Source organism: Erythranthe guttata, chromosome 13 (genome assembly GCF_056151865.1).
Source record: "Erythranthe guttata isolate IM_541 chromosome 13, IM_541, whole genome shotgun sequence".
NCBI lineage: Eukaryota > Viridiplantae > Streptophyta > Magnoliopsida > Lamiales > Phrymaceae > Erythranthe > Erythranthe guttata.
In genome coordinates, this window is record NC_142545.1 from 15595284 (window position 1) to 15614963 (window position 19680).

The 19680-nt window shown below is 34.3% G+C and overlaps 4 protein-coding genes across 6 annotated transcripts; 2 read left to right on the plus strand and 2 right to left on the minus strand.

Moving 5' to 3' along the window:
* Positions 1–398: 398 nt before the first annotated feature.
* On the minus strand, positions 399–1504 carry LOC105968811 (basic helix-loop-helix (bHLH) DNA-binding superfamily protein). The gene is made up of 3 exons (XM_012993484.2): positions 1236–1504; positions 742–1146; positions 399–612 (listed from the first exon to the last, which is right to left on the minus strand). The coding sequence occupies exons 1-3, from the start codon at positions 1359–1361 to the stop codon at positions 523–525; spliced, it is 621 nt and encodes a 206-aa protein (XP_012848938.2). The 5' UTR covers positions 1362–1504; the 3' UTR covers positions 399–522.
* A 6329-nt stretch (positions 1505–7833) lies between these two features.
* Positions 7834–9393, plus strand: LOC105968810 (uncharacterized). Its single transcript, XM_012993483.2, has 3 exons — positions 7834–8170; positions 8435–8660; positions 8773–9393. The coding sequence occupies exons 1-3, from the start codon at positions 7907–7909 to the stop codon at positions 9183–9185; spliced, it is 903 nt and encodes a 300-aa protein (XP_012848937.2). The 5' UTR covers positions 7834–7906; the 3' UTR covers positions 9186–9393.
* Positions 9364–11863, minus strand: LOC105968809 (L-type lectin-domain containing receptor kinase VII.1-like). Of its 2 annotated transcripts, XM_012993481.2 has the most exons (2): positions 9695–11863; positions 9364–9609 (listed from the first exon to the last, which is right to left on the minus strand). In XM_012993481.2, the coding sequence occupies exons 1-2, from the start codon at positions 11790–11792 to the stop codon at positions 9557–9559; spliced, it is 2151 nt and encodes a 716-aa protein (XP_012848935.2). In that variant the 5' UTR covers positions 11793–11863; the 3' UTR covers positions 9364–9556. The 2 variants fall into 2 exon arrangements, with proteins under 2 accessions (XP_012848935.2, XP_088667542.1); XM_088811416.1 differs by having other exon boundaries at positions 9571–11856.
* Positions 11864–15424: 3561 nt separating this feature from the next.
* LOC105968373 (strawberry notch protein (DUF616)) lies at positions 15425–19648 on the plus strand. 2 transcript variants are annotated; one of them, XM_088811764.1, is made up of 10 exons: positions 15425–16193; positions 16277–16586; positions 16772–17149; positions 17239–17449; positions 17581–17690; positions 17768–17967; positions 18421–18524; positions 18647–18834; positions 18903–19102; positions 19213–19648. In XM_088811764.1, the coding sequence occupies exons 2-10, from the start codon at positions 16331–16333 to the stop codon at positions 19390–19392; spliced, it is 1827 nt and encodes a 608-aa protein (XP_088667890.1). In that variant the 5' UTR covers positions 15425–16193; positions 16277–16330; the 3' UTR covers positions 19393–19648. The 2 variants fall into 2 exon arrangements, with proteins under 2 accessions (XP_088667890.1, XP_088667889.1); XM_088811763.1 differs by having other exon boundaries at positions 15536–16586.
* The last annotated feature ends 32 nt before the right edge of the window (positions 19649–19680 follow it).

Genomic DNA, 19680 nt, shown 5'->3' on the forward strand with positions numbered 1-19680 from the left:
ATTATCACAACCTGTCTGTACAATTCCCATCTAGTCAACCCGCAAGTGTGGCCTAGCGGTTGGAGCAAGAGAGATTGGGTCAATTGACCCAAGTTCGAATCCCCATTGCAAGCTATTATACGAGAGTGTAGGTTTACCCAGTGCACCTATATGGTTGGCTGCGGGTTCCTGCATTATAAAAAAAAAAAAAAAAAAAAAAATTCCCATCTAGCCTGTCTCCCAGCTTCTCTCACAACTTTTTTATTTTTTATTTTATACATATATATATATATATATATATATATATATATATATATATATATATATCTTATATATAATGCAGAAACCTAATCCATATATATTCAGTGATTCCAATTAATTGATTTGTTCTGATTTAATTAATTAAGAGAGTACATACACATATATATAAACTGAATGTATATACTCAAACACAAGAAATCAAATCAGAAGTCACAAATTATATTTGATTAGGGAGATAAACTAATTACTTTTAATTTGCATAAGATCGATGTCGTTTATTGACTAATTAACTTCGTACACGAACTTCCTCAGTTTCTCGGAAATTCTCGCAGCAGCTGCACCATCGTAATCTTGCACTAAACACTCTCCAATCTGGCAAAAAAAAAAATTTAAATAAAATAAATCGCGTTTAATTATAATTTCACTTCATAACTAACTTAGGTCATGAAATTACTAAAAATATATAGTAACACTATACAATGTAATTAATTATATATATACCTTGCAATGCAAAGTGTGGAAAACGGAATCTTGGAGCATAGAAAAACTGGCATTGACTACTTCAGCACCTTCTTCTTCATGCAGCATTCGGATAATTTCGCTGAACATGAAATGACTGTTTTGTCCAGTTATCACCACAACTTCTAGGGCAGATCCCGTTACACGAACATCGATATCCGGTAGATTAATCCCTCCATTATTATTATTATTATTATCAGTATTCGAAATGCTCGATTTATTAGTAGTAGTAGTAGTAGTAGTAGTAGTAGCAGTAGTAGTCGAATTTGCGGACACTGTTCCCATAAGTAGACAATTCTTCTTCTGCTTCATCTTCTCCAAGTCATGCTGCAGCTTCTGTATGTAGTTTGCTGCTCCTTCTAGTTGATCCGGCAACGAAACTAACTCCTATACGAACACGGTTATCCGAAACAACACATACATTAAATTAATTACAGAAATTGAAATTGAAAAGTTGATGAAGGTAATTAACTAACCCTAGGGTTTGGGCGAGGCACGAGAGAAGTGAGCTTGTTGTAGAGATCCTTCATTTGATTTCTCCTGTTTTTTTCTATGGTTTTTCTGTCTGCTTTGAAGGAAGATGAACTAGGGTTTTGTTCCATCCTTTAATTTTTTTTATTTATATTTAATTAACAGATCAGATTATACAGCTGATGGTATATATATGTATGTAAAGAAGTAGTGTTTTGAAGCTTCAATTTATTCAGAGAATATATTTAATAAAAAAAAAAAGGCAAATTAAAACAGCATAATATTTAGCATGAAAGAAGAGAAAAGCTGTGATTTGAGAGCATTAATTGTGGGCCGTGCTTTTTTATTTGTATTTTGGACCCATTTTTGACCATTTCATAGTCTTTGTTAATATATGAAAGTTAATAAATTAAATTATTTATGATTATATACATTTTAAATAAATTAAATTAAATATATATATATATATATACTGATGTGTAAACAAAATGAGGAATTAATATGTGTCCACACATATTTAATTAGCTAATCAATAATTATTGTGTTCCCACATCACACAATTGCATGTACTAATTGCGAGGAGCGTTGATTGAAATTAATTTAAACACGTTTCTCAATTAATGCATTATTAAATTAATTGTATTTTTCCTGCACCAAATTGCAACCTGACAAAGTTCAGATTTCTGCAAACTATTGACTGCCAAAGCGCATATGTAAACAATGAATTTCTTTTTTACCCTCGTGCTGCTATTATTAGTATTTTATTATTATTTAGCTCTCCACCAAAAAATATCTGAAATACCATTTATTAAATGATTTTGTATTTTCTTTTTCTTCCCTATTTTTATCCATAAATGTAATCAAACACCTCTTATCCATCCTTCCAATAGACAATAATAGTTCCCAAAAATGTTCAAATCTTCATAAAATTACGAGAAAAAAAAAAAAAACACGTCATGCTCAACCATTTTAGCTATTTGCCCGACGTCTGGAAAAATAAACGTATCTGGTTGAAGTGCTAGGATCTTGTCGCCACCAGAATCATCAGCTATTTGTTATCACAATAAAAAAATAATGAGACTCTGAAAAAACACCTCTAACATTTTTTTCTTTTCTTTTAAATTTATAAGAAATAAAATGTCTCATTCATTTTGCTATAATGGAGAGAGATTGTAAATTGATGGATTCTCCCAAAGTAGCTTTAGAAAGAAAAAAAACATGTGCGAGCAATAAAAAAAGATGGGGTTGGTTTTTGACATAGACAAGTCTCAAGGTTAGTGATTATTGCAAAGGGGTCCCCCAAATGTGGTACTATTCCGAGGAAGACGCTGGAAAATTGAATAAATATTCTTGACTTTACCTTTAGTTTTGCAGTTTACCCCACTCCCAAAATTGTTCAGCTGCTTTGTGTTTGTGTTCCCCTTTTATCAATTGTGTGTGAAACCAAGGGAACGAAATGTGTGTGAACCCTTCAAATAGAAATATGCACCTTTTTTTCTCATTTCTCTTTCATTTCATATCTCCGACCAAATTTAAACAAATTTCTTTAAACGAAAATTAATTTGATATATCGAAATCCAACATAATGTTTGGTGTGGACGACTGGAAAAAATTGAAAAAAAAAATTAAATAAATAAATTACGGCCAACCCCTGAAATAAAGTTAAGTTAAAGAGAGAAAACCCCTCATTCACTGGTAAATTTGACACAATAAGGGTAAACATGTAAGTAGGGGTCTTTTTGTAATTTGACATTACCTTAGTGATGGCCATAATTTAAACGAAAATAATAATAAAAAATTCAAGACAACGAGAAAAACGTCAGCCACAATTTATTTTTTATTATATTAATTTTTTTAATAATTAATTAAACTAGGATGGATGTTTTTTTTGTCATTTTCAGACTTAGATCAAACAGTGTTAAGGTCAAAGGTCTAAAAACTAACGGCGATGACTACATTTAGACAATTTTTCAAGTACAGGAGGGAAAATCTATACAATTGAGAGTATAAGGGGTAAAGTGATATCGAGTCAAAGTAAATTGAGGAAAATAAAATTTACCCAATAAAATATAACTAAACAAGTACGAATACCAAAGTCAATAGGTCCATTAAGATATAATCAATGGACTCAGATAGGCTTAATTATATTGTAATTTGTACAAGCTGAAATTGGTCCAACCCATCACTCAGGCCCAAAATACCTATTTTAATTTTTATTTCTTTTAATAATTAAAGTAGGATCCGCTTTTGTGATTGTAAAAAACAAATATAATAATCCTGACAAATATTTAAATCATGAGTTAAATTGCTTAAATTAATTAATCACCAATTAGGGTTCTGGAGTCAACAAGAGAACACCTAAATAATATTTAAAAGAAAAAAAAAGGAGGCCACCATTGTTGAATTTTATGTATTTACATGATTTAATTTATATAATAGGAAGAATAAGGTGGCATTTTGTCCCATCAGAAACGTGGACACGTGCATTTTATAGGTGGCACGTGACTGGATCTGGTTAGTGATGGTGCCAGGTCAATTCTAATTTTGATAATTATCTCTTAATTACGATCAAGCCCTTTACTGTCACATTATTATTAATATGGCAATCTCTGTTATCAAGTCTTTGTGATGATAATTAATTATTATTAAATATTGTTGTCCTATTTCATGATTTTATTGACTAATATATTTGAAGTGATATACACACGCGCACCATATACTTATGAACATACTTTTCCAGTATTGTAATTCAAATTGATATATCGTATATATCTGTAAGTTTGGATTTTTATTTTTATTTTTAATTTTGTATACATTATTTTTAATTTAAATAATATATATAATGTTATAAAAAGTACATATAAAAATGAAAAAAAAAACATTAAATGCAGTCCATTATTTATTTTGTAATCTTTTTATTATAATATAAATAATTTTACAAAAATATATAATACAAATAAATTAGAAACAAATAATCAAAATGGGCTTCGACTCGAGCTCGTCAAAATGACTCAAGTTGAAGCTCGAGCTCGACTCGTTCATAGCCTTATTAGTTATTACTTGTTACACACTTTTTCTGACTACTCTTACACAGTATAATATATAATGTCAAAGTTGGCAAAAAGACAGATAATTTAGGTTAATGTTTTAATTTAATGCACTTTTCCCTTTCCACGACGATCAATTCATATCCCATTTGCCTAACTTTTATTAATTTTCATATCTGTAATACCTTAATATCTAAATCAGACATCATTTTCTTATGAATTGTCATGCTCACTGTTAAACCTGTAATTTAGTTATCCTAATTGCAAATTAATACAATTACTATATTTCTAATTTTTTTTACTTTCTTGCCTGTAAAATAATAATCATTAATTGTAGAAGGCAATATTACAACTGCCGACAAAAGGAAATCCAGAAAAACAAGAATTAAGCCCTGGAATTGAAGCTGATCGTGTTTTGAAGGAACTTCGTTACGGGCCGGGTCGAAAATTAAACGAACCCGGCCCGTAATCCACTTTCGTGGTTGGGCAAATTGGCATTCATTAATTCAAAAAAAAAAAAATCACTCGACAAGTTTGGAGTTGATAGCTAGGAGTGATGTGTGAGGATAAGGCCTGTATTTTAATTACCAGTATCCATCATAATCAGTTTTATTTATTTATTTATTTAATTATTTTATTTATTTTTTGGCAGCCTGTCATCTTTCTTAATCCTTTGCAATTAATAATTAGGAACAAGATTTACATCAAGATACCGAGTTTTTCCATTATTATATTATGAAAATGTACAAACAAAATTTTGATTAAAAATGTTTGAACTCATCTATTCCTTAATTAGTATTAGAAGCTGTCTTATTCATTTGTTTATTTGAGGTATGGTTAATTTTCAAAAAACCACTTATTGTTTGGATAATTATACTACTCCTTCAATTATATTTTTTTTACACCTCCATCTTTATGGTGTCAAATTCAACATAATCATCTAATTTTCATGAAATGTGCTCTAGTTTTTACTCGTTTTGTGTAAAAAATATAGTTTCTGATGCACCACAATCTGATATATACAAGCCAAAAAACACATATTATGATCATCTTGCTTCAAAATGTGGAGTTCGAATGAGATAAAACGGGTACAAAAGTTATAATATTCCATATAATCTCGAAAATTCCACTTAATTTGAAACTGCAAGAGTGAACGTGTAAAAAGATTTATGGTTGAGGAGTAGTTGTAATTACCCAAACAAGAGGGGGCTTTTCGTAATTGTACAATACATTGAGGGTGATTGTAATTTATCATTTATTTATTTATAATTATTTATTGTTAGATTGGCATAGGTTTCTCCATCAAAATAATAATTTATACATTATATAATAGTTCGTCTTTGATAATAATATATATATATATATATATATAGAACGAGTGGCAAGAATGTTTTATTATTATGAATGAATCTACCTAGCTAGAACTTGCAATATTTTACAAGTGATTAATATTCAAATTGAAAATGAAACTTAAACACGTTTATTGTTTCGTTCTTTTGAATGTATCACCATCATTACATAATTAATTAATTATTAATAATCAATCAATTAATCCTCAATCATGGTTAAACAATAATTATTGTCTGGCGAAGAAGACCAAAAACACTGGACAAGATCAAATAAAAAATCAATTACTAAATAATGTTTGTTGATTGCATATTAGCTTTATTACTTGGCCAAATTGGATGAACTTTTAGTAAATTACAAAAAAGACCCTACTTTTTAAGAAAAATACATCTATACCCTTGCAGTTTGTAGATTTACCCTTTATCAAATAATATCTCTTATATACATACGCATATAGAGATAATTGCTAATTTTGCATGTATTGAGATATATATAGTGATTTGAGTGTAAGTATATGGTCACAAATTAATTAGTAGACTTTCTATCAAGTATAAAACAAGAAACTTGTCCTTATTGAATTATTTTCACGTGAAAATTGGAAAAAAATATCACAACTTGGTATATAAATATATAATTAACCCCACTTCATATTATATAAATTAGGAACCAACTTTATGTTGCTCTCAGCCTCTCACTGCTTTTGGATGTGTTCCCATATATTACTACAAAATTAAATTAAACCGAGAGTTGTACCTGCAAATATATATATAATTAATTAATTATACATACCAACCTAATTAGATCACACTGTTATTTATTATTTTAATTAAACCAATCCGATCGCAAAACTTTTATCAAGTGGAAAAGTTCTTACATTAAATAATTTTAGTATTAAGAAGTTTTAACTTTTAACAAATCAAAGCCCTGCAAATTGATATGTTATAATTTTATTTTATTTAGACAGAAAGATTCCAATATTACAGGTTCTTCACAAAAAAAAAATTATACAATTTTAATTAATATATTTTTATTTTTATTCGGACTGGGTTCATTATTTTGGGACAGAATGATTCTTATGCTACGTGTATAAATAATATTTTATTAGAAAAACAAAATACAATAATGTTTGTCTTCTTTTCCCCACCACAATCATAGCGACTCAATCCTGAGATGACCAAGACAATGTGAAAAAGACAAAAATACCCCTTGTATTTATCCAATATATGTCACAAGTGAGGGGTAAATCGCGGAATCCAGCGCGCCAAAGAAGAATAAACACGAGCATGGCGCCGCGTAAGTATCGACAACAAATTTTGGGTAGGAAAACCAGCTGGCCCCACCTCATCAAGATAAACATATTAAATCGACGTCTAGGATTGCGCCACGTGTCATCACTCCCCCAGCAAATCCAAAATTGTGGTGGCCCACATTTGACGGGTGGGGATTAGGATAGGCTAGCGAAAATAATTGCATTAAAATATTAATTTTAGAATATTCGAGTATATCCAAAGCCGTATGAGCCGATGAACTTATTGAGTCCGACTGACGTGGATCCTGGCTGTCTGGTCCAATCTGGTGGGCCCCACTCGATTGGGGCTAACCAATCAGCGCCTAAGGTGTGGGAAGGTGCGTTTTAAATTTTTGTGTAAATTACAACAAATACATACTGTATTGTTAAATTACGAAAAAATCCTTCTTATTCGAATAATTACATCTATGCCCAACTATGAATCTTCTTATGGCTCGACCCTCATGGTGTAAAATTCAACCTAATCAGCTCGATTGCATAGAATGTGTTATAGTTTGTATTCGTTTTGTTTAAAAATATAGTTTTTGATGCACCACAATCTGATATATACAAGTCAAAAAACACATGTTATGATCATCTTGCTTCAAAATATGGAGCTCGAATCAAATAAAATGGGTACAAAAGTGATAATATTCCATATAATCAAGAAGATTTCACTAAATTTGAAATTGCAAGGATGGATGTGCAAGGAAATTTATAGTAAAAAACAGTTATTGTAATTACCCAAACAGAAGGGGCGTTTTTATAATTTTAACATATTTCAGGGATGGTTGTAATCTACCCTAAATATTTAATCATCACCATGTGCACATCCGGTTCTTTGTCCACGTAGGATTGGGTGGGGCCCACCACTTGCCCTTTACCTAGGTATATAAATTCAGTTCCAAGGATCGTTGAATTGCAATTTCTATACTCACCACACAAAAAAAACAATTGCAGTCGCCACCAGAGAAAATATAAAAAAAAAAATTAAATGGCCAAAATTCGCATAAACCACCGGATTCTGAATTGTAATAGCCGAGAGATTGAGTTTTCCGGCGAGGCGCCGATCAACTTATCGGACGACACGGTATTCCAGTTCCTGAGTGAAGAATACGAGGGGCTATCTCCGGCGAGCAGCTTCGACGAGAACGAAGAAGAAGATACCGACGAGAAAGAAAACCAAAACGATAACGAAATCGAAAACCTAGGGGCGAAAAATGATAATTTTTGGGAATCTCAATTTCAGCTGCTGCAAGTAAGTTCACGTTTTCGTAATTATTATTGAATTAAGTTAGGATTCAAATCCGATCCATGAATTTAGAAAGATACCCTTTTTTTTTTTTTTTTTTCTAAAACTGGATTTGATCAGAAAACCCCTGAATTGTCAATATTCATTTCCTCGTAGCCTTTAGAAAAATTTAAAACCAATTTATATATGCATATATATAATTTTGCCTTAATTGTTGCGTGATTATATAACTCATGATTAACTTTTCGTTATGTTGTTTTTTTATGGCAGTCAACAATATGCAGAACGAGTTCATTAGAATCAAGAATCAGAAATATAACAAAGGAAGCATTAAACGAAACACAAAATCCAGGCAACCTTTGCACCTGCGGTAAACCGGTAGACCAGGGTTGCCGGAAATGTCGAATGGAGGAGGTGTGCCGCCGCCTCCAAATTGAAGGTTTCAATACTGCAATTTGCAAAACCAAGTGGAAGAGTTCGTCAGATATTCCCTCAGGTATTTCCTATTTCTTATTTTTAATTTTTCAAGTGGAAGATAGAGACGAATACTTCTTAATTGTAGTCACTATCTGAATTGGCATTTAACACGTGTGTTTATTTTCTTACAGGGGAACACACGTTTTTGGATGTAGTAGACAACTCAAACGCGAAGAAGGGAGAAGTGAGGGTAATAATCGAGTTGAATTTCCGGGCCGAATTCGAGATGGCCCGAGCGAGCGAAGAGTACAATAAGCTGGTAAAGAGATTGCCCGAAATATTCGTTGGCAAAATTGAGAGACTTTTGGTGTTGTTAAAGATTATGTGCACAGCGGCAAAGAAGTGCATGAAGGAGAAGAAAATGCACTTAGGCCCGTGGAGAAAGCACCGTTACATGCAAGCTAAGTGGCTCAGATCTTGCCAGAGATTGCCCGTTTCTCAGCCTTTCTCATCTTCGGCGAGGCCGATAATTCCTAAGCCGAGTGTTGATTTTGTGGATAATTTCTCGAATTTGCATATACGACCCACGGTTGAAGTCGTTTGAGGTCGGAGATTTTTTTTCTTTCTAGTTTTCGCTCTCTTTCCTTTTTTTTTTTTTTTTTTCTCGAATGTGGTCTGTTTTTCGTGTAAGTTTTTTGGAATTAATAGTTGAGTTGAGGAAAGATATAATTAGCTGTCTAAACTCAGACAGCTGAGAAAAGCTTGTTCTGTAAGAAGGAGAGTTGAAAGAAATACAAATGACATGTTCATAATCTGAGAAGTTTATTACATGTACACTGCTCTGTGTGTAGAGCCATGATTCAAGAACAACAAACTGACAAAACATAAAGATTGAATCTTTTTTACACAGATCAACAAAAATGAAGGTATCAACAAACCAAATAATTTCACACCAAATAATATATAAGCTGTATTCTACGACCTCTGCCCACGAACATCGCCTTTTCCGATCCCAAAGAATCCAAACCCTGAAAATTTCCATAAACCATTCAAATTCCATGAATATTTGAGTGCCAACAATCACTAATAAATTCTTCAGAAAGATTCACCTACCCTCCACCACTGCACTAGACCAAGAAACCGACATCGAATCAGACAACCCTTTTCTAATTTCTTCAAAAGTCGGATGCGAACTAGAAGAACCGCTGTTGAAAATCTGAGGATACATAGACCAAATCTCCTTGGTTTTCATCTTGTCTAGTAAGTGCATACCCATGTCCTCCCCTTCAGATTGATCAACCTGATCACTCTTCCCTTCGAAGAATTTCGCCACCTGTCTCATACTTGGCCTTGCACTAGGGTCCGGATGAGCGCACAGTAGCCCTAAATGAAGCACTCTTTCGACTTCCTCTTCATCAAGATTCCCTCTAGCCCTTAATCTTGAATCAATGGCTGTGATCAATTCCTCCCGCCTCAAAAGATCCCACACCCACTCCACCAATGGCGGCTCGCCACCTTGGATCGGCCTTCTCCCACAAACAACCTCCAGAATCAACACCCCGAAGCCGAAGACATCCGTTTGCATCGAAGCCCTCCCACTTCTGACAAACTCCGGCGCCAAGTACCCAACGGTACCCACCACCCGCGTGGTCCCCGCCACCTTATCGTGGTCGTGCATGCGGGCTAGCCCGAAATCCCCTAGCCTAGCGTTCATTTCTTTATCGAGCAACACATTGCTTGCCTTAATATCCCTATGTAAAACCTTCGACTCCCATCCGTAGTGCAAGTACAGAACACCCGAAGCTACTTGCTTTAAAATTCTCGTTCTTTCTTCCCAACTCAAAATCTTGCTCTCGTCACATTCGAAGAGCCTCTTGTCGAGGCTTCCGTTTTCCATGTACTCGTAGACCAAAATGAGGCTGCCCTTTTCTTTCTTGCACCAACCCTTCAACCCCACTAAGTTCCGGTGCTTCAATCTGCCGAGGCTCGATATTTCTGACACAAATGCCCTTATGCCTTCGCTGCTTTCGTGGGAGATACGCTTTACACCGACTTCCGAGCCTCCGGGGAATATTCCTTTGTATACCTTACCATTTCCACCGATTCCGATTACATTTTGTTCCGAGAAGTTCTTGGTTGCGGTTTCGATTTCTTGGTAAGTGATTCTGTGGGGCCAATACTCCAATTCCCAATCCTCCATTTCCTCCTTTATCTTTCTTAGTCTCCTATTCCTTTTGACCAACAAGAAAGCAATAACAGAGCAAACAGCGGCGACGAACAAAACGCCCACAACCAAACCTGCAACGAAGCCTCTGGTCTTGTGAAACGGAGTTTTCGGAAGCTCGAACGAAGGCAAACCACGAGTGATCAAACTCTCGCTTATCGAAAAATTAGTGTTGCTAAAGCTCCAAGCTAAAATCTTGTGGCTCTCGATTAAAGCTCCAGTAGCTGCAGTGAATCCCACATACATTTCATCCTCGAAAACTTCCGAAAGATTGAGAGGAACACTTAGCAACGGCTGATCAGGCCTTCTCATCCCAACCGGCGCCATTGTCACGTTAACGGCGCCGTTAACGTAATCAATCCAAACTTGGTAATTCCTCCCGTTATTGAGAGTCAGTCTCTTGAACGAGTTACCATCGTCGGGCCAATAACCCGCTTCGTAAGAATCAACAGATATGAGTGAGTTCACATCAATCCCTACATGGTTGGCGTTAATATCTCGAAACTCCTGGTTCTTAAACACATCGAATTCGACGCCGAAGACGCGGTTGCTCGAATTGCCGTTGTTGCTGAAGTTTAAGAGCCCCAGATGCTGCGCCGAGCTCGAACCCTCGATTCCCACGTGCGGGGCGAACAGGAAAACGATGCCGTGTCCGGGCAGCCTGCCCGCGTAAGGGGCCATGGCGAAAATGAATGATGTGGAGAAGGGGAGAGCTACCGACGAATTGGGATGCTTTGTTCGGATTTTGGAAGGGAGGAGAACGCGGCCGATGGAGAAAGTTGCGTCGGTCGTGAGTGTGAGGATTCGGGATTCGATTGTGGCGTTGCCGTAGAGTGACACGTCGGACGATTCGAAGCCGTTGTAGATGAAATCGGCGGCGGAGGTGAGTTGGGTGGTTAGAATTGTTGCTAGTAAGTACAGCAGGAGTTGGATTTGGGGTTTCTTCATTGCGTGCAGCTCTGGGAGTTTGAATGAGGTGGCTTTCATGGAGATCGAGGTTTGCAGAAATTTGGGGAAGGGGGGAAAGAGAATCCAGATAGGAATTCATGGCAGTGCCCAGCCGCCGGGTGTTTTTGTTGACTATTTTGATGAGTCAAACTTTGCATTGGTGAATTTACCTTTTTACCCTTGGAGTCTTTTGAATGTGTTGATGATTTCTTTATTTTGGTTGTGTTTTCTTTGTGTAGCTATATTCTAATATTCATGTGTATGGATTAATATATACTTTCCTATATCATTTGTATATTGTATATAAAAATTGAAAATTATCCAATGTACGTACGTCTATTTCACCAGGTGTAGTAATAGGAGACGATTATTGTTTATAGATAGTAGGTGCATTTAAATCGACTGCATCTTACGTTATGAATTAAAAAAATAATAATGAATGATATATGGTATATAAAAAATAACCGTGTAAAAGCTTTTACGTAGGTTAAACGATAGAAGAAAATGCAGTAAATTGACCGAAATCCCGTTAAATAGTGAGTCGAAAAACTTTACATGATAGTTTTGTAGATGCTCTACGTACACCTCGGAATAAACTGAATATGTATCTTAGTTTACATTTATAAATTTGACCGTATAAATAAATGTGTAAATGTTAAATGAACAAGGGGGGGGGGGGCAAATTTGTCATTGCAAAGTTAGTTTGAATAAAGCTGGGTCAAAGGGGGAAGTTTCCACCTTTCCCACCTTAAATTTCCTACTGAAATTAACTGCAATTTGAAATGATGACCATTTAAATATTAAAAAAATGAATAAAGTGTATTAAATTAGGGCGAGAAGGCCGCTGCCGGCGCGACGCCGCCGCCGGGCGGCGTCGAAAAATCATTTTGTCTTGCTTCTAGAAAGTGGCATTATCGGAATTTGTTCATGTACGGCGGTGGTTATTAGTTCGTGTACGGTGCCAGCTGGCATTAGTAATTAGATAACAAAAGCGTCACCTTCACGCATAATTATGATCAGCAACTTTTGATATTGTTAATTGAGTAGCGACTCTTGATTAAGGGCTAATGGGCCCAGGATTTTGAGTTAGTCCACGTTTTGCGGCCCAAATTAATAATTTATTGTTCATTATAATATTGGTCACTGTAATGACCCATGACTAATATAATTTTTATTTATTTATTTATTGAAATATGAAAATTAATTTAATTTATAGATACAAATGTTGATTCATAAGATCCGAGTTGAAAATTTCATAAGTATGGATATATGATTGGTGATAGTTCGAATTTAATGTGATTAAGATGTTCTCTTCATTGACTATTGGAAAAAAAAAAAGTCATCAATTTCTTTTAGCAAGATTATATCATTGTATTATAATAAAAATACTGTTGAAGTATTGACTTTAGCACAAAAAAGATATATTTTTAATAATTATAATAATAATATAAAACTAAAAGTTCAATAACCGAATTTAAGATCAAGACTTCCATAGTTGAATAGTTCTCTCACTCATGTCATGGAGATGAATGTATAGTTCAAATTTCAATGTCAAACAATCTATTGGTCAAATCTAATACATCATTTAGACACTTTATAATTAAGACTAAATTTATTTTAAATAGTTGATTAATTTTTACGTCTGATAAATTATTTTAAAAGATGATAAGTTGTTACGTCTTTCTCAAATCATTTGAGGACTAATCAAATATAACAAAATATATTTGCAGAAAATTGCTACTCACAAGGATGTGTGCGTAATTTGTTGTATAATCACCATCTCTTTCTAAATATATTTATGTTCTATGATATTATTTATTATTTTAAAATTTCAATATTCCATTAGATGCATTATTTTTCCTATTTTAACTTTATTAATTCAATTATAATTATTAATTTCTTATCACATCATTATATGATTAAAATTATATTAGTCATTATGATGTATTTTTTCCGTCTAAAATTAAGAAATATATGTATTGAAATTCTTAATACTTGTGTAAAACTAAAAACTGACTATATATCCTAAAAATCTGGATTTCTGATGCTTATGTTCCCATCAATCTGTTTAATTAAACTCGTAATTAAGGAGTCTAATCCATCTACGACCCTCTCTAATACTTAGAGCTTTGCAGCTGATTATTTTTTTTCCTTTTTATTTTATTTTTTTGCGTGATCCTTCATCTATAAAACAACATTTATTTGTTAATTGACAGTTGATTTTTTCTAAAAAATAATCATTGGGTAGTTTAAATAGACTGAGATTCACGAATCCAGCAATTTACAATTAACAATTGAAACACATACCGACATTTTTATTTATTTATTTAATACTAAATTAAAATTCAACGTAACATCCTGATGTGTCTAATCATAATTAGGCCCATTAACCTAATTAAGATTAGGCCCAAATTATCTAATTAATCTAATTGTGTGTCAAAACTCAATTAGATTACTTTTTACCTTTAAAAATGACAACACATTGTCCCACATCGGATTTTTACAAAAGTCCTACCTATTCATCCACCTATACATATATGTGTCATTTCACATAGGAAGGTACACTCTAATTTGACAATTAATTATTATTATTTGCTTATATTAATACATCTTCTGACTTGAGCGTCGGAGGATAAACGTCGGGCCAAACCCGGCGTGTCATCTAGTGTTTCAATTGTTTTGTAGGTTAACGAACGGAGCAGTCCCTTCGACTACCTCGGACACGTGGCAGTGACTCACGGCATTCTCTATCTTTTCTTCGACTACCTCGAACACATGGCAGTGACTCACGGCATTCTCTATCTTTGTGGGCTGGCATTTGAGCAGCATCACATCCCAATTGAAATAGATTGAGATGACAGTTTATCATATGTACCTAATGAAATACATTAAATTGCCTAATTGTCCTTTTCTTAATTGGGTAATACGTCCACACATGGTGACACAAAATATAGACTGACAACTCTATTATTTAATTTACACACCGGTAGGTATTAGCCACTAATTATTATGGCCAAACAAGCTTAGCTCTTACTTTACTCATATAATACAACTTAAGGGAAAAACAAATTAAAATCAATAAATTGTTTGGTGCATCTTACAAAATTTGTATCAAGTTTAAGCATTTATTTATTTCAAAAATGAAATACAAACGTCGTTCAGTTTTAATAATATCGTTTCAACTTCAAATGTGATTATGACCATTTTTTAGGTCGGATCAAGCATAACGCAAAACACATAATTTATAGTTGTTCGAGTTAGGTTTACAATCCAACTTGAATCACCAAGATTAATATCGAATGCGAAAGTTATTCATGAATCAATGAACACTGTCCACACATTTGGTAATTTGAATTATCTAGAATTCAAAATATAACTCATTCATGCATAACTTTTTCATTTGACATCTAAATTAACTAACTCATATTTAATTAGAAAGCTAATGCCAAAGTCTACAATTTTCGTATTTTATATTTTACCAAAATCAGACTAGAAAATAGTCATAGTTTTATTATAAGTCAAACACTTAATAAAATACAAAAGACATTTAACATTTGAGAATGCAATTTTATGGGCCTAATTAATAAATAAGCTAAAACTGTAGCACATGGCGCATGTTAGCCTCAATGATTTTATTGATCTTATTGCAATTTGCATGACTCATTGCTCTTACAGCAACAATATAAAAAGTAGGACCCCCGTTTATTTCGGCGCAGGATATCCTCTTCACATTATGTAAAATATTTATTTTAATGATTTTTATATTATTTATTAAATTTATGAAAAAAGGGGTTTCGAGGGTATTTTAGTAAATAAATAAATAAATAAATTCAGCACCGTCACTCACATAGACATGAAATCATGAACAGACAAAATACATTCTCCAATCAAAATCCGATTCGTGAATCGTGATCTGTACAGATTTTTAAACAAACCCTAGAAAATTAATCCCCCGCTCATCCCTCAATTTCAGGACTCATTTAATTTAATTTTTTATTTTTTTTCAATTTGTTCTGTTCTGTTCTCCTCTGTCTAATCAATGCGTTGCAATTAGTGGACTTGGAGTTGAAATACCGAGCAGAATTTCCTTCCTTGATGTGCGGATTTGGGAACACCATTCCTCAGTTTTGATTGTGTGCAAGTGTGTTTTTTTTGTTCGTCGGACTTTGTTTTCTTCGATCACAGAGTTCCGATTCAATCCAATTGTACTTGCTCTGGGTTTTCTATTGGCTGTTTTGCAAAAGGTTTTGTAACTTTGTTTGTGTAGATTGTATCCAAAGAATCAAACTATAGTTGGATTCATACAGCTGAAGAAATACTCTGATCAGTTATTTATTTTATTTATATTGTGCATACTGTGCTACTATTGCTCTGTTTCGTGAATTGGGGTTCTGCAGTTTCAGCATTGTTCATTCTACGATTTGATTCCTGAATTTTGAGGTGAATCTAGAAAAAACTGCAGATTTGTAATTTTTGTTTTATTGGGAATTGAATTGAATAAATAGAGTCAATTGTTGGTGTAGTGAATGAGGGGAGGGAGATATGAGAGATGAAGTTTGGGGATTGGGGGTTGAACAATGAGTACAGGATCATTCGGGCTTCGATCTTCCGGAAGCTATGGATCACTGCAGCAGCAATTTCAGAACGGCTCTTTATCACTGCCCATTCAAACTACACCACCTATCTCATCAAGAAAGCCCCCGAAGATGTTTAAGGAGAAGGATCGATTGTTCCACTGGATCTGCAGATTCGCCCCTCGAAAGAAGGTCGGTATGCTGCTCCTGTGCCTTGTCTCGACGGCAGTTTTCGCCTGGGTGTTGTATGTCGGCAAAGGTATGGGCTTCCTATTTTTCTGTCTCGAATTTGATTTCAGTTTTGGCTGATGATGAAGCATGTTGAAGAGGAACATGTTTATGCTACTCTTTTAATGTAAAATGGGTAAGTTTAGGCATAAATGAAACACGGGATGGATTGATTTGTTGATAAGTTAATAATTACGAGACTGTGTTTACTTGAAGGTGAAGATGCTCGAGAAACCATCATTCAAAATATGAATATTCACTCTGGGCCGATATCCGAGGAGACGAAAATGAGTTCAATTCTCTCTTTTCAAGTTAGGGAAGTCGAAGATGCTCGAGAAACCATTTTTCATAATAAGAATATTCACTCTGGACCAATATCAGAGGAGAAGAAAATGAGTTCAAATCTGTCTTCTCAAGTTAGGGAAGTCGAGGAAACTGCAAATGCCACCACACCGCTGCCACCTCTTCCTCTGCCCTTAACTCCACCTCCAGCCCCTGTTTATTTTACTGGATACACGCTTCCTCGTGGGAATCCGTGCGAAAGTTTTACGTTGCCTCCACCACCAGCAGATAAGAAAAGGACAGGGCCACGTCGTGAGTTTGAAGCAACTTCTCTTGAATTGTATTATTTTATAACGGATGTTATCCTTTTTGGTGAATTTGCTTGCCTTTTATTCTTGCAGCATGCCCTGTTTGTTACCTGCCAGTGGAAGATGCTATTGGTCTTATCCCAAATGCACCGTCCTTTTCTCCTGTACTTAAAAGTTTGACATATATTCATGACGAAAATTTAACTAAATCTGAATTTGGAGGTTCGGAATTCGGTGGATATCCTTCACTTATAGAGAGGAATGATTCTTATGATATTAAAGAGTCAATGAACGTCCATTGTGGGTATGATACTTCTCTATTGACTAAATTGGGTTTCTTGTTGGTATGCAATTTCTTTCAATTATTACTTTTAGGCTTTGCTTTTTTTTTTTTTTGATGAAGTGTTTCTACGATGTTTCTTGGTCTTGGCAAAGGTTTGTTAGAGGATCGAAACCAGGCCATCAAACAGGTTTCGACATTGATGATTCTGACCTTCTTGAGATGGAAACTTGTGGAGGGGTGGTTGTGGCATCAGCAGTATTTGGTACTGCCCCCCTAATGGTGTTTCAGTTTACCTTGATATAATTTTTTTATTAATGTAGTAAATACGTTCTTGATCAGGGGCATTTGATTTAATTCGACAACCAAAGAATATTAGTGAATATGCCAAAAGAAATATCTGCTTTCATATGTTTGTGGATAACGAAACAGAGGCGTTTTTGAGAAATTCTAGTGAGCTTGGGAGTGACAATAAAGTTGGGTTGTGGAGAATCATTGTTGTTCACAACCTACCTTACTCCGATCCAAGACGCAACGGAAAGGTAAATACTTCAATAATTAGCTTGTAGGTTTTTTTAAGATCACATCAGAGTTTTGTTTATCGACATCTAAGCTAGAAATATAACCTACATAAATGTAGATTGCTCTTGTAAGATAAAGTTCAAGTGATGCTTTGCGTATTAGTTATTTACACGTGATGAACTCAAGTGCCAACTGCCAAATCTAAAACTGTGAACAGCATATATTTTTTTGCCTTTTTGATACTATTATAGCATTCTACAGTTTTTTCAAAAGAACCATTGTTTTAAAGAAATAGCTGTTAAAATCACCTTAATTTCATCATACGCCTATTGACGCCTTGCCTCCAGCAAATGCTATCAGCATTTGAGCACTCAATTTTTCACTCAAAAGTGCTGCTTCGGAGATTATAATCTTTACAGTGGAGATCTATTTTTTCTGTATTAATTCTTTGTCGTCTGCTGTTGACATGGCAGGTTCCAAAACTACTGCTTCATCGGCTTTTTCCCAAAGCCCGTTATTCTCTGTGGGTTGATGCAAAACTTGAGCTGGCTGTTGATCCAATTCAGATTCTTGAAAGGTAGATTCACTTTTATTACATATACACTTCCATGATTAATCAGATTCTTGAAAATGTATTCTAGATGAAGATTTGTTTGTTTGTTTGTTCTTTTTTTTTCTTTTTTTTTTTGGTCCTGGCAGGTTTCTGTGGAGGAAAAACGCGAGTTTTGCAATATCAAGGCATTACAAGCGTTTCGATGTATTCGAAGAAGCAGAAGCTAATAAGGCAGCTGGGAAGTACGACAACGCTTCCATCGATTTCCAGATTGAATTTTACAAGAACGAGGGTTTAACAACATATTCTACTGCAAAACTGCCGATTACTAGTGGTAGGACATTTGCCTATTTTTCGTTTATTTTTAAAATTTCTCGGTCGTTGATGTTTTTTGGTGTCCAGATGTTCCGGAAGGATGTGTAATAATTAGGGAGCACATCCCAATCTCGAACCTCTTCACGTGTCTCTGGTTCAATGAAGTAGACCGTTTTACATCCAGAGATCAAATAAGTTTTTCCACTGTTAGAGACAAGATCAGGTCCAAGACTAATTACACTATCAACATGTTCTTGGATTGCGAAAGACGCAACTTCGTTGTACAGGTAATCTTGTAATTATTCAAGTCAGGGAGGATAAAATCGACCCTCGTTTTCTTAACCCGTTTGCTCGTCGAAGTATGGGTTTTAATTGTATATTTACAACACTGCTGCAGGGTTACCATAGAGACTTGCTTGAGCACTGGTCTCCACCTCCACCACCAATTATTACAGTCAACACTTCTGCTGACACCATGTTAAGTAATATTACTCCGGTGAGGAAGGTAACTGCAAGACGAGCAAAAGAACGAAAGTCAAAGCGGCACCGGAAAGTCAATACTGGAAGTAAAGATTAAAATACTGATTAAAATTTTGTCTAGGTAAAGATTCTTGTTACTTTCCTTCCTTTTTCTTTTTTAAAAAAAAATTAAAATTTATTTTATTAGTTGCGGAGCTAGGAACTGTGCAAGATTAGAGTTAATAGTTATATTTTACATACAACATCCTTACCTTTTTTTTTTATTTCTTTGTTATATTTATCTATTTTTTTCAATGTAGATATACATAATGTATATTGAGATTTTCTGTTATATTATATGATTCTTACAATTACTTGTGAGACTATATGTATGAGATCCAATATT